This window comes from Nelusetta ayraudi, unplaced genomic scaffold (assembly GCF_046127955.1).
Source record: "Nelusetta ayraudi isolate G7.1 ecotype Tasmania unplaced genomic scaffold, CSIRO-AGI_Nayr_v1 ptg000168l, whole genome shotgun sequence".
NCBI classification, from domain to species: Eukaryota; Metazoa; Chordata; class Actinopteri; order Tetraodontiformes; family Monacanthidae; genus Nelusetta; species Nelusetta ayraudi.
Window position 1 is genome coordinate 101,088 of NW_027466218.1, and position 15,187 is coordinate 116,274.

At 45.5% G+C, this 15,187-nt stretch overlaps 1 protein-coding gene across 1 annotated transcript in view; it reads right to left on the reverse strand.

The window, feature by feature from the left end:
- Positions 1-15,187, reverse strand: part of cpne5b (copine Vb) — an 85,589-nt gene that overhangs the window by 28,788 nt on the left and 41,614 nt on the right. The window contains exons 7-9 of the mRNA XM_076014291.1: positions 9,673-9,736; positions 2,738-2,841; positions 1,188-1,292 (exon numbers count right to left, since the gene is read on the reverse strand). Of these exons, the coding sequence (XP_075870406.1) occupies positions 1,188-1,292; positions 2,738-2,841; positions 9,673-9,736 (273 nt within the window). The remainder of the gene's footprint in view (positions 1-1,187; positions 1,293-2,737; positions 2,842-9,672; positions 9,737-15,187) is intronic.

Genomic DNA, 15,187 nt, shown 5'->3' on the forward strand with positions numbered 1-15,187 from the left:
CTCTAAATGATGAGATATGCCTGAGCAGCAGGCAGCACTGCGATAAACTGTAACCTTCGACTCTCATGTTCCGCTACTACGTCGACTGATAAACACACAAAGGGCTGAAATCTCATCTCCAGATCTCTGTGGGGAAAAAAAACACTACGCTGACATTATCTCACCGACTCATGCAGAGTAACTCTGACTGGTGCTTTCCAACATTGTTCACGCCTGAGATTTGAAAAAAAGAGAACATCTCCTCATGTGTGAGAATAGTAAAAAAACAACAACCGCAGACAGCATTTTGAAAGGGAACAAACACTGGGAGTCAAGCAAAACAGCAGCGATCATGGAGAAAAGCCTTCAGTCCTGCAGTCTGTCTAGTCTTCTTCTGTAGTTTTTCTAGACCATCTGAAAAAACTGCTGTCTGCAGGAGCTTGACAAGATGGATGAGTTAAAATCCAAGCAACCGACTGATATGGAAACTTACAAAAGCTTCATTGTTTTTTTTGTTAATCCTAAACATGCACCTGATGGCTCAGACAAGCTCTTAAAGGTAGACGCAACGCAGAGAAAAACTTAATTTGACGTTTGCGGCTCACTTGCTTTGGTACAGTGTCACGTCTTTGACGTTTACTGCGTCTCCAGGACGCTCTCTGTCCATCACAAAGTGTCTTCTACTTGGTGACAGCATCACACAGAATGAGCGGCTCTGCGGTGTGGTGTGTCGAGCTGCATGCTAATCTGATCAGTGCTCAGGTTGCTCTTACGACTCTCGCCGGGATGTCATTTTTCTTTTCAGTCAGAGAGATTCCGAACTCCACACCACGAAGTCGGTCGACCAAAACCAGTCGTCCCTCTGAGTTTAAGCGGAGGCTTTTTGTGTCTGTGTGGCCTTCTGCTGCTACTGAGGTGTAATGAGTTGTTCGTCTTGCACGCTGACAGACGGAGAAAGTAGAGAACCAACATCTAAGGGTGTGAAAGTGGTAAAACAAAGAAAACAAAGAGGCTTCCAGCAGGGCACAATCTGCAATATGGAGTTTTACAAGTGCTTTGAAGAAGGCTGCAGTGGAGTGGGAAAACAAACAAACAAACAAATGTTTGCAGCTTGTTTCCTAAGCATATGCATTGCAAAGGGTGCTGGATAGAGGTTCTGCTCTGAGGTCAGGGTCCAACAGGGATGGTGAGGATGGTTCAGGCTTTACCTGTCGTAGTCTCCGTTGCAGAGCGCCCTCACTGGGATGGCGAACGGCTGCCACACTGGGTTCAACGTGTTCTTCACCACCTCAGTTTTATGGCAGATAGTAAACCTGGAGCACCGGGAAGACAAGCTTGTTAAAAGAGACAAGAGTGCTCTTATTTTTTAAATATTCCATCAAAGGAAATAAAAACAAAATGGGGGGGTTGTTGTGTGAAATGAAAGGGTCAGTGTGTTACATTTATTGTTGGCAGAGTTGAACAGAAATGCATCATAGCTGCCAGCCAGCTGTGTTGCAGTAACAGCAACAACATGGCTTGCAAGTTCAACTCTAAACATGAGAACTCAACAGGTTTTTTGTTTGTTTGCAGCACACTTCCTCACCACTAGGAGCTTCAGAACTTCCTTCCTTCGTCCTCTAAAGAGAAAACAGAATCCTAGCAAAATGCGGTTTTCATCTTTTCTCACAGAACCTGCCCTTCACTGCAATAATGAGACAATAATGTACAAATCATTTTTGACGATGTTTTGCTTTCTGGGTCCGCATGAAAAAAAAAAGAAAAAAAGCCAAACACCAAAGGCCGACCACAAAAGACGCTCTCTGGCAAAATGCAACAGTTTGTATGGCGGCTTTCTCACCGCGGGCCTTGCATTACTTGCGTCACTAAGTGCCTCGAGGCTTTAAAAGCCCCTTTGAATCTCCCGACCACATGGGGGTCTAATTTGTAAACCCCTTTTGGCACAAACAAGTGGGGCTTCAAGCACATTGGTGGGGATTTCCCACCCTATTATATCCGGAGAAAAGAAATAGCGAGAGAAGTTGGAAGACAACTAATGAAGGACTGCGGATTGATACGGCCGACGACTGACACACTAGGCAGCCCGTTGGGAGGCTGAAAAACACTCTGGGGAGGGGTGAATGCTGGGGGTTGGAGAGTGGGCTGGGGGGGGGGGGCATTGGCTGAGTGCTGTGCATCCCCAATGTGAATTGCTTTTAAAAGTAACAGCATTTTTATGTGCAAAATACATGCCTGTGTTGTTTTTTTCAGCCCTTGCATCACTTTCACGCACTCGGAGAGTAATTGCCTCTTTTCCCTGTTTGCTCCCCTGGAGTCATTTGCGCAAGACGGATCGCCGTCATGGGAAATCTGGGTGTGTTGCCGAACCGAACGCGGACCCCGCGTGAGTCCTCTTAATGTTCGCACGACTCAGTCAGCGGTGCCGCTATCCGGTGCGTGCTACACACACCCTCCTCGCTCTTTACCGCACAGTTTCTCTGCTAGCGCGGCATCTGTGTGGGGGGGTTTTGTCTCTCGCTTTCTCTCTTTCGCTCATTTCCATCTGAGCTGATGCAAATGTGAGTCTGTGATGGTGTTTTCCCTGCAAGTATCGTCTCCCTGTGCCTGTGTTCTTACTTTGAATTCTGTTGTGATGGAAAATCTAGCACTCCAGCGGGTTTTTAACACAATGTTGCAGGGCCAACGCTTTACGTCTGTGTCTCCCGTGACCCCCTACCAACGACAGGGACACAAAGGTAGGATCACACCAAGGACTCACGTTCCGTCCTCGTTACTCCTGTAGAACACCATGAAGGGGTCCGACTTGCCAAAGAAGTCCTTCTTGTCCAGCTTATTTGCGCAGAACTGCAGGGTGGCGCTGTCCTGCGGGGGAGCACACAGACGTTTGAGGAGGGCGTTCACAAAGAAATCATCTCATCCACATTTATGAAAACAGTGCATTCGATTCCTTTAAGCGACACTCAAAGATGTTTACAGCATCTCTCAGGAAATTGCACCATAAAGCAGAGCATCTGAAGGCTTCAACATTCCCTAACAATTGTAATAATTTCCCACACTTACGGCTTATGTGCGTGGCGAGGCATAGCTGCACGCACATAAAAGGAGTGTGTTTGCACAACGCCCCCTCGAAACACAATCTGTCAACAACACGTTTTTTCTTTTTCTTTGCTTTGGAGCTACCTCCACTCTCTCTCTCTCTCCATTCACTCTCTCTCTCTTTTTTTTCCTTTCCCCCTCTGCCACCTCCCTGCCATCACAAAGCCTCGGGGCAACTCTGAGCAGAGTTCTCACAAACGGCAGAAAATAGTGAAATGATCAGATTTATAATAAAAAAACATCTTCTTCCTCCTCCTCCTCCTCCTCCTCGTCCTCCTCAAAGTTCACATCTTTCTGGCGAACATGTTGTTCCCTCTTGGTGTTTCCCTGTGATCTGCAACGGAGACGACGGAACCTGAGTCATGTCAACTCTGGGACTCAGTTCAGTCTGTTCTCTGTGCATAAATTACATATTTTGGGACAGATATTTGAAAGTTTGCATTTGGTATCAAGGGTCTGTACCAATCAAAGAAAAGAAAATATCAAGACAATTATAAAAGGTAAATGATGCAAATGGAAACATTCAAGGGGAATCATTGACCTCCTCCTTTGTATCCAAACACATCAATTCCAAGTTTGACAGTCACCAATCTTATCAATCCGCTGATTATTGTGATGGAATTCCAGTCTTGAAAGTATGAATATCAACTCATCAATACAATTTAAAACTCCCTCCTCACGTCATCATTCGTGGTCAATCGGCAGCGTTAAATATATTTCACAAGGGCCAACACATCTGAGAAACACTGAAAAACAGTCGCTCCCGCTTTGTCTTCTGAGGCAAGTGGCTAATTAGCTCTGACCGGCGGCGCCTGCAGACCGAGCAGAGAGCAAAGCACCGAGACAAAGTGGGAGAAGCTCTGCTGACTCTTGCGCCAGTGGAGCACCAGTTTGTGCCGGGAGCACAGCATCGTGGCATGACACGGCATCTCCGGCATTGCCAACTAAAGGCTGGTCACAACATGTCTCCATGTGCCGCAACACACTGGGGAGGAGATTCTGCAGCCACTGGCAGACCCACGGCACATGGAGCTGGCAGACTGAGGAGACGCAGATACGTGCACAATCTGGGGGCTCAAGCCACCTCCAAGACAGCGACGCTGGCCCTCGCCGAGCCGATCCAAAACAGTTAGCGCAGTGACGAAGGCAAAAAAGATGACCAGCGTGCATCACATAGTAAAATCGAAGGGCCAAAATGTAAGATTTAGCGGTGCCAAGGGTAGGAAAACCTACTGCAAAAAAAAATGGTTGACCTCCCTTTCACTTTGCAAAGTGATTTTCTCTCACTTGATCAGTGTGTCTCCACATGGGAAACAACATGCCATCCACAGCTGTGCCGCCCAAAGGGATCGTTCGAAAACAACAAACTGAAATGGGCAAAGACGACAGGACTGTTTTCCTCAAGCACAAAAACATTATTATCAGCCTGCACTATAACTACAGGTTTTTCTAATAAAAGGAAAAAAAAGATCTGCAATCCATCTGGAAACCTTTATCAATGGAGACATATTTGGTCGCTGGAGTCAAAGATGCAGAAACGTGTTTTGGAAAAAAAGCTCGGCGCCTCTGTCTGAAGTGCTCCCCTGAAAAAGCCTCATTTCAAGCCCTCGCGCTCCGCCCCCTTTTATCTGTACAACAATCGGAACAAAACCGAAAGATGGAGGCAAAGGTCTGAGTGGGGTGTGAGAGGTGAAACGGAACCGAGTCCTCGCTGTGTGTTTCTTGTTGATAATGGCAACAAAAAAAAAAGAGTTTTTCTGTTTTTCTTCAATTCTTTATTGGGGGGGCGGCGGCTCGATGCGTTTCATTAAAGCTGCAAATTTCTCCATCGGGCTTTTTATCGCAGCACCTCTGCCTTGAGCTAACTGGAAAACACTCTCGGATCCTCTCTTGTTGTTCTCGGCTTCTCTGCGTCGGGTCTGTCGACATATGGACTCTTAACACTTCTCGTAGACACAGTGTGTGTTCATTACGGCAAAGCCTTCAGAAGCCTTCAGAGTCCACTGGCGGAGCCTGAGGCCGAGCGCCGGGCAGCGCTAGCCGCGGCGCCGCTAATGATAACCTAATAGCTTTATAATGTTGGCGCTTGCACCTCAGCGTGTCTGGCCGTGAGCCGAGCGGCACGGGGTGAGCGGGAGAGTGAGCGACAGCCTTGAGTGTTAGTTTTGTGTTGCGTGGGTGCCGGTGATTTAATTCCCGCGTGAACCTCGACGCTTTTATCGCACACGGAGCAGGCGTCGCGCGGCGCACGCTGCCGTGGAGGCAAAATCAGCCGCCTCATTCCGGAGCGGCGGGAACGTTATCTTGGTATCCCCACCCTGAGGACACACACTCACACAGACACACGCGTTATTCTCTACTCACACACTCAAACACATTTCATTTAGATGCTTCTGGAGATTCTCAACGAGCAGAAGATTCTTGTAAATAACAGCACAACAACAGCACAACAACAACACAACAACAACTCGGCGACTCGGCGTTCTTTAAGCGAGTTTGACCTTCCCATTGTTTTTTTTTAAGTCAGATGACAAAAACCTTGTTTGTTCCAGCGTTTTCTCAGCAAACTCCTGTGACCTCCAGTTTCCTCCTGAGCTCAACTATTGGCGCACCTGTTAACGTCTTTGACCAAAGTGTCCAATTCAAATTCAATCGTTTTTTTCACGATTGAAAGAAAAAAGATTGCTATTTGTCACAATCTTGAAGGAAGTTCCAAAAGAGAAAGGTGAGACTTTCACCTGACCTTGAATTGCTTCCAACAACTCCCGTCCGTTGTTTTTTTGATGTCAATATTACTGTGAATGCGCGTGTAGTACACTGATGTTTTTTCCATTTGCTTTGCCACCAGAGTCAAACTTTCCATTAACCCGCATCAAGCCCAGAAAGAAATACCCCATCACTACGAAAATCACATGAAAGACATTTTAGCTGCTGTTTTGGCCTTTTTTCAACAAGCATCAATATTTTAGATATGAAAAAAAAAGAAAGTAGTAGGAAATATCGCAGCCCATTGCACTTTGAAGGCGCTGGAGCGAGCCAGTGGGACTGCTCCCTGAGGAGGAGAACGAGATTGAGGGTGTGAGCCATACGGCTGCACCCCAGCTGGGACTTAAGCTCCCGCTCCTGGCAAAATGTCTGCTCACCAGAAAATGGAGCCGCGGCTCAGACCGGCCGCGGCGACAAGAGCAGAAATTGGCAGACCTGCTTTGGACAGACACGGCGGGGTTTTCTCCTCTCGGGCTGATGGCTTCTTGTCATGTCATGTTTTGTTTTGACTGACTGGGCAGGAAATTGGGGATGTTTAGCCCTCATCCTTCAACTTCAACCCCCCCCCCCTGGTGCCACCCTGCTGTCACCTTAGTCGTCACTTGTCTGCGTTTTTCTAAATGTTCTGCTCGAAACGACGAAAAGCAGGGCGACATCTTTCTGTAAATGAAAGTAAGGTGAATTTGGTTGAAGCACACCACTGAAAAAGACTTTCAGTTTCACCTTGTGAGTTTGTTTCTTTGTTTCGGTCGTGGGTCCTTGTTACCATTGCAAACAACCGGCTTCATAAGAGCTGTAACCTTGCGAGCAAAATGAACTCAATTAATTTTGCTTTTCATGTGAAAGTGATCGTCACACTCTCGCTGACACTCGGCGTAACAGTGGGAGACGGCGCTCGCACCTCACACTTCCAACGACACGGCTTGTGCCTCGTCGGCGCCAGCAATAAAAAGAAGATTATGATTTGTTTGTTTATTTAATCCTTTATGAGCCTGAGATAACACAAACAGCTGGGTGGGTGACTCCCATTTGTCTTCTGTGAGACCCCCAGTGGGGAAGCTTCTGTCATCGCAGTCGATAACGCAAATTTCAACTTTATTTGACTTTGACTTTCTGGATTCCCAATTCGGGACGCCGGTCGGAAGTCGATATGGTTTCAATTTGGCTGCGGCTGGTTCCTGGGCCGCTGCTGTCAGTCATCTGGTTTCCTGGTGATCAGGCAGCAGCGCAGAGGCAGAGAGACGGGCGACGCCGCAGCGGCACTCAGCATCAAAGGTTCCGGAATTCAAAGCCGCTGCTCACAGCTGCCTCTGGGGGGGATGCGGAGTCAAATGCAGAGTCCAGCTTACATAGGCTGGACTTTGAATTTAAAGGGGACCTTGTTAATTATGAATATGACAATTACTGGCATGCCAGCTAACAACTAACACACCAAGTATGAGAAGCTTTTTTCGCATTACTGCACTGAAACATTCAGTGCAAACATTCCAAACAAGTCGTTTGGATTTTGCTCAGTTTTCAAGTGGCAACAATCATAGTGATGCCTTTATATACTATTATTTAAATGTGGACGAGAAGTCAATGCTTGACAGCGAGTATCCATCTTCCCGCTTGCTAGCAGTAGCAGTGAGCAACTAGTCAATCGCGACAGAGTGAGCTGTTTGAAGGCGGAGCTAGGATGGAGCAGGTGGAGCTCAGAGAGAGCCAGAAACGCCTTTACGGGCTGAGTGAGAGAAACAACTGTTTTGAAAGTCCAGCACAGCTCAAAGTTGGAGTTTTGTTTTGACCAAACAAACCTTGTTTATTGTTGGAAGTAGAGCAGTGAAATGAATTTATAAAATCTAGAGTAGGACCCCTTTAACCCAACATAACAGATGGTGACTGGACACCAACGCAGATCCATTGAGCTAAAAAGCTCTGCTGTGTCCGGATTCATTCTTCACTTTCACAACTAGACGCACATCACATAAATCTAAAGAGCTTATTTAGCGCTGAGCGTTGCAGCCGTGTGGCCTGAAAGGCACAAAGTCAGCAGAAACTTACTGTAACTAGTGGATGCTTGTCCTAGCATAACGACAGGTATAAGACTCCAGACCCTGGTCGTGTTGCCCGGCAGGGCTGATTTCTCCTCCAGGGCCGCTCTTCAGAGGACACATTGGGAAATCTATGAAGAGCTAATAGGCCCATAAAAGCATTTATGTCTGATGGAATGTATAGAGGCTATTAAACTTGCAGCTGCCCTCGGCCTCATTAGGGCTCGGCGGCACGTCCGCCGCAAAAGGTCTGCGATCAACAGAGCGAATTGGCTGTCAATAATTCAAGACGGGGACGAGGCCGCATGGACACACTTTCACAGCCTTGGAGGGGCACTAAGCAGGGAGCGGCTGTGACGTGTGTGTGTGTGTGTGTGTGTGTGTGTGTTTGTGTCTGTGTGTGTGTGTGTGTGCGTGTCTCCTCTGAATTTTGGAGAGTAGAGATGGGTAGAAAGGAGTCTGGGTCAAACGGTTGCATTTGTTGTATTCAACGTGTTCATGACGACTGGAGTTTTCAGCTGCTGAAAGTTTAATGTCTAAAAAATGATGAATGACAAAGTCAATTTCAGCTATGCTAAATGACGGTGTGACTGCTAAATAATGTATTTGCATCCTCTCCGCCCAATATTTTGTGTGTTCTGTCAGAAACGCCCGTATCTACATCTTCATTAAGCAAAAAGCACTAAAGGGACTCATTGCGCCCCCTTAACAGATCAGCCTCGTCATTAATTAGCGTGTGTAATGACGTTTTTTGGCAGTTTTTCCGCCTGCAGACCTTTACTAAATCAGGCCCATGTGATGTCATGTGATGTGAGAGAGGAGAAAGGCTCCTCTCCAACACTTGCAGCCTCTTTTCTAGCCTCGGCTTTCCTGCCCAACCCCTCCGCCCGATCCCCCTCCCTCGCTTTTTGCTCCCCCCCACGTTCGACCATGCACCGTTGAAAATGTGATAAATGGCGCCTCCCTTATTTATTTCACAGTGTGCAGTGAAGTTTAGAGGAATCAACTCCGACAGCAGGGAGGAAGCCAAGCGCACAGGAAACACGGATCTGCTGTGCAAAGGAAACAATGGTCACACTCAAAGCATTCGGCTTCCCTGATGGTTTAAGTGCACAGTGAACGATTCAAACACGCTGGGTGGGCATCAGGGCTGCCGGGGGGGGGGGGGATAAAAGACATATCCATGAAATATAATATCAATTATTTATATTTGTTAAAAAAAAAATTGAAAAGCAGCTTTTTGCTCATTGAGAAAACAAGGAGGTGCACACCGAACAAGAGGCTCTTTAGCACTGAGCACCGTCATAAACACCAACCAACCTCTGACATTCACAACACACTCGCTCTCCTTCTCCGGGACATTTGCTCCTCTAATCTCTGTGCCCGGAGTGCAGTCAAGCATTGGATGGTTTTTGGGACGCACTCAGTCTTTGCTGAGGAGGCTCTCGGCGCTCACACCATCGCTGTGGTCGCTCTGGCAGAGCAGAGAGAAGGTGCGGCACCACTTACTGTGTGTGTGTGTGTGTGTGTGTGAGGATGGATTGGACGCTCTAACCCACCCTGTTGACACGGCACATATGTTGCAGTTCAGCCTTTTTAAGCCCAATTTGGAACCGTTGGATGATGCAAACTTCTTGACCAGCTTCACAATGTGCTGACAGCATGGCTCACTTCACCCAATTGATTTTCTTTTTCATTTTCTTTGTTTGCAAAGGGAGTCTCTAATTTGCTCCTCTAATCTTCTGTCTTGATACATCTGGTAGGTCTCTTTTTGCGGATGGTTTTACGGTTTACTCACTCTGCAGTTACTCAGCTCCTCTGCAGACAAGACGATCGTGCCGCATTTCTTTCCCAGGATCCCTCTGTGGAGCAAAGACAGAAAAGACTGAGCGCTGCGAGACAAAAAAAAGATCAGATCTCACACTCATCTGCTTCTGTTGGAACAAAGTAATCAATAAAGTCAACAGCATTAGCTGTGACGAAGTCCTGTGGATTCAAACAGAGATGCATTCAGTTTTTATGCTCAGGTCATTTTTTTTTTTTTCTTTGCCCGCTGGAGAAGGTGAAGACTGAGGCGTCTCAATATCTGACACTGACTGCAGGATAGAAACCTGGAGAGGAAGAGATGATATCTTTTACAAATCGCAAGTCCCAGAGAAAAAAGAGAAGAAGATGACGAGATTTTAGAATGTGAAGCCGCAGCCCTGTCTTGATGATGATATTAAGTGGAAAAATACAGAAATCTTATATAACTCATGCATTAATCATAACTTGTTTTTCTTCTCACTAACATATGAGACAAAGATCATTTGGGATTTTTTTTCATCCTACTTCATCCTTTTTCCTGCAACGCATAAAGTCAAACTAAATCTCTTTTGTCCACTCAAGACAATACATAGGATTGAACGGTAATGCCCACAAAATGGAATCCATTTATTACAATACATGAGAATTTGTCGGTGGATAACGGCTCTAAACCTGAAATAAAATGAAAGTTTTTGTTTAAAAGCTGCTGGACTAAGTTATTCTTTCTTATCTTAGCAAAACAGCATCTGAATAACCAATAAAAGCCCTTCTGGGAACCAACTTAGAAACAAAGTTTTCCAAACCGTAACCAAGCGACAGAGATCTCTGCAATGTGTAGGTCAGATTAATAGTGCATCAACTGTCCATAAATAGATGATTTAGAAAAACAGATGTTGACAGACCCATTAGCGACTTTGCAATGAATTCACTCTGCATATGGACCTGGCATTGTTCATTCGCAATGTAATCCATGGAGTACATCTACGTATCTGTCTATATCCGTTGTATCGCTGAAGCGAAGCATGAGCAGCAACATACAAGAGTGATTCTTGGTTCTGAATTCAGAGTGTGCTCAGCTATCTTCCAGCCGCAGCTGTTTCCTCTTTCCAAAGAGGATTGAGAGAGTTTTGGTGAATAGATTTTTGCGTAGAGAGAAAATTTAGAGGTGAAAAAGACTCAAAGAAAAGGATAAAACATTCCCCTGCTGTGTTTGTAAGTGCTCTTTGCTTTTGTGCAGAGGTGAGCGGGCTGTAAGACTTGGAAGCAGACCTTTGATCCACTCGGCAAAAGTCTCCATCGATCTTCAGGTGAGAAAAGTAACCAGTTCACATGGACGGGGAAATGCTATCACCTGAGATCTTAAACACTCACTGACATTTAACACTCCACCAGGCACCGGCTCAAAAATATCCCGCTTTCTAAAGATGGCCATATCCACTTCCTGCTTAGCTTCCTGCGCCCCCTGTAACCAAAGCTAATGCCGCTTTGGTCCTTCCGGAAACAGATCTTTATCTTAGCAAAAAGGACAAATCAGCAGAGAGTCTTAAACAACCTTGTGAATTTGTTCTTTGCTGAAAAGTTGCGACAGAGCTATAACTTTCCAACAGCAACAGAGTTTAGAGCTGCAGAGGCAGTTTTTTGTATGTTTTTGTTCTATTGTTTATTAGCCAAAAGCCAAATACACAAAATGATCTAAAACATCTTTTAGCTGTTTTGTTGTTGTTGTCACCGAGTTTTGAGACATTAAAAGGGCAAATTCTTCGTGTAGCAGTCTGGAAGAAGATGGCATTGACTATGGTCTTCCCCAAGCACTGAAACAACGCGCGTAATCCAAACCCAGTCAAATCAGTTGCTTTGCACAAAGTTGTACAAATAAGTCATTTTGAAGCGTTTTCCTCTCTAGTATCTCAAGTCGTCCTCAATCGTATTTGTGCAAAAGCAATGTTGGGTAATTCTGCCACTGAGAGATTCGCAGAAAGCAAAACAAATCAGCCGGTGTTAAACTGCAATCTGTCTCCCACTGGAGCTGATCCATCCTTGTGCACCCGTGCACGCCAGAATCCCCACCATCGCACCACGGAAGAAGTGCACAGTGGGAGATGATTGAATAAGATCTTATTTGCACCCCGCCGGCGATTTGCAACAACCTCCTCAGGGCGTAATTCACAAGACACACAGCTCTGATTAAAAACCAGGAGAAAGACGTCTATAAATGTCTACGGGAACTTTAGTTCGAGGTGGAACCGGCCCTGTTATTGTGCCTGAGGTTGTAAGAGTAGCATGCACACTATAGTGTCCATTAGATATGTCAGCCATGTCTGCCCAGAGAGCATCTGAAACACTTTTAGGTGGAAGGATCAATTAACACTAGTTTAAATCATCTCGCTGATAATACAACATGCACAACTAATCACCCTGTGAAAACCACCTGGAAATTTTTTTTTTTTTTTTATATATAATCTTTTCTCCTCTATTCTTGGGTTCCTGACTTGTTTTGCAGGAGAACATCCAGATGATTGCCCAGACAAATACCTCCTGTGCTCAGCATCAGAACGAGCATTGGGGAAGGAACGGAGGAAATTGAAAGAAACGAGCGAAGAGGCTACGCCGTTATTATCAGAGAGTGTTGAGAGTGAGATTGTGCTGGATGGCTTCCAAAGAGGCACTCTCCACCATCGGCAACTGCAGTAAAGAATAGACCCGCATTGATTCGCCCGGGGCAACGACCAGTATAGAAGACTCACCAGCGATCAACACAGAAATATGAGACGTGAGGTTTGAAGGGCAAAAGGTTGCAAAGTGGAGCCAACTTGGACGAGTGTTGTTGTTGTTGTTACAAGACAGAGAAACTCAGGTGAGCCAGACGGTTGATATCGCTCCGGTCATCCAGGTTCTTGCCCCTCATTCCATTTCAGAATTTCAGAACAGGAAACAACCGACACCGGCACCACTCTGTTTAATGTGTGCAACAGTGGGTGTTCAAAAACAGCTGCAGCGACAACCAGCTACTTGACTAAAAGGGTTCCTTTCAAGTAAAGTTTGAAAGGAATCAAGAAAAGGACAAAAAACTTGTTTCATCTCTGAACATTTTTACCTGCCACACAAGAGGAGCGAAACGAGACCGAATTCAGACTGACATGAATGACTGAGTGAAGAAAAGTGAGACTTTTATCCTTGTATCTAATCCAACTGATCAAACATTTAAAACATTAAAATCTCTTCAGTAGACTTCAGATCAGTCAGATAAGTGGAGCCATCACTCTTTACATGGAAGCTTGATAACCTAGTTTTAGTATCTTGCGCTTGCAAGATGCGCAACGCATTTTATCAGAGGAAACAATTTCAACACATGCAGAATTGTCACATTTTCCATCAGCAGAGTCTTTTCTTCAGTTTTGCCCACAAATATTTCTCCTCCATTCATCACAAAGATGATCTCAGAGATTTTCAGCTGTTCAATCTAATCAGCATCGCCTTCTGATAAACATTTAATCCAGACAGAACTTTACACATTAAGAATAAAGAGATATTTCTGCAGATGTGGTTTTGTGCGCTTCTGAATTTATCTTTGAGCGCATGAAGCTCTCAGTAAGATATTATTACAGTGAGTCCCACTGCAGAACAGTCAGTCTGCTGCTCCACCGGCCAGTGAGTCACAACCAGCTGGATCCTCTGTCCAGGTTCAGCGTGAGGTTCCCACCTGCTGTCTACACCGCCATCACTCCGTTTGGAAATGTCGCTGGAGCGCAAAGGAAGTCAGAGCGTTTAGCCTTCTGGTGCTCCCCAAAGATCTGCAGTTCACAAAGTGCACAGTGTGGCCGTGCCAGGGCAGGAGTTGTGAAAGCGGAAGCTCGCTGCCGCAGAGAGCCTTTACTTTACTGGCCGCTGCTAAGACACAGTCAATGATTATCAGCATGTTTTGAGGCGGAGGGAGGCAAAAGGCGGTGGAGAACTTCCTAAACACATTCAGCTCCCAATAAGAGCTTTTAGAATAAAGAATATGCTGCAGGACAGACAGCAACAGGAGGAACCAGAGTCACTGGTGCACTGGATGCACTGAGGACACTGAGAAACACGGACAAACTTCTGCATGCGGTTGACCCGGTGCAACTTTTGTCATGTCATTGGCTTCAGGATGACGGGCAGGTCTGAGCGCTGTCAACTTAACTCAATCAGCTGCAAATGAGGTCATGAATTATATATATATATAAAAAAGCTTCAGATGAGGGAGGCAGAATTTTCGGTGACAGCGTTGCAGGTCTGAAGCTACACTGGATACTACAACTCATTATAACAGCCGCTGAGATAGATATAAAAAGCTGCAGAGAGGTGCAGAGGATCCAGAGGAGGATCTCTGATTATCTCACTGCGCTACCGCTGTAGAGGCCGACCTTTCGACAAGACAAGACCTCCCTGCTGTAACAGAAAAACTGATATTTTCTAGAGTTACATACAAGGGGGACAAACTAAATTCTAGTTAGTGTGAGACCTTCTGCAACACGTTCATAATTAGCCAAATGACGTGAAGGAAGGAAAATAGAACAGAACCTCCAGAGATCAGGATTTGAACGGACTGTCTGCACATTTGGCGGATCAGGCAGCAGTTGCACTCCTCTGAAGGTGGCTTCTCGGGCCATCCAATTGAACTAATGATCCTCTCTCTCCTTAATTGGTGATGCGCAGCATGACAGCAGCGATACCAATTAGGAGAAACAGAGGGACACGTCTTTGGCCTGACTGTTATCCGCTCATTCGGGCTAATGAGCTCAAAAAAAAAAGAAAAAGAAAGGAAGAAAAGGGAATTCCTGTGAGGACTTTGATTCACTTGTGATTTCCATGTGTAGTGTAGTGAAAAAAGTAACCCATGCAGTGTGCTGGTGATTTAAGAAAGTACAGGGGGAAAACAATAGTCTTAGCTAGACTAAGAAGCTTCTTCCTGCAGCGAATACACTAATTAAGCAGAAATGTTGCATGTGCTCTGATTTTTTTTTTAAATTAGATTTACAGTATTATTAAAACCTGAGGACACAAATCTGAATTCCTGGAGAGAACATTTAGAATGATCCAAGGGTTGGCTGACATGTAATGACAGGAAGGTTAAAAATCCCCTACTGACATTTTCAAAGATTTATTCCTGTTCAATTTGTTTCACTGAGTTCACTGACAAAATAGAGCTTCATATTGAATTTTAAACAGTGTAGGCCCTGCAAGGGTATTAAAGAGAATTTTAAAGTAGGATAATATCTGGGGATTCATTGGCTGGGGTTAATTTGACTTTCTTTTGTCCCATTGTTTTAGAACAGTCGCACAATCACAGCACTCACCGCATCAGCATCAGTGAACTCTACAAACTAACTATCGGCTCACAGAGGAGATGTTCCACTGTCAAAAGGTTCAAACAGCTGCATCATGTTCCCTTTGTTCCTTTGGCTGTTCATTTTCTCCACTGTTTATTCCAAGAAAGCAATCACCAACAGCGAAATCTCCTTTTCAGACTCCAGTGAAAT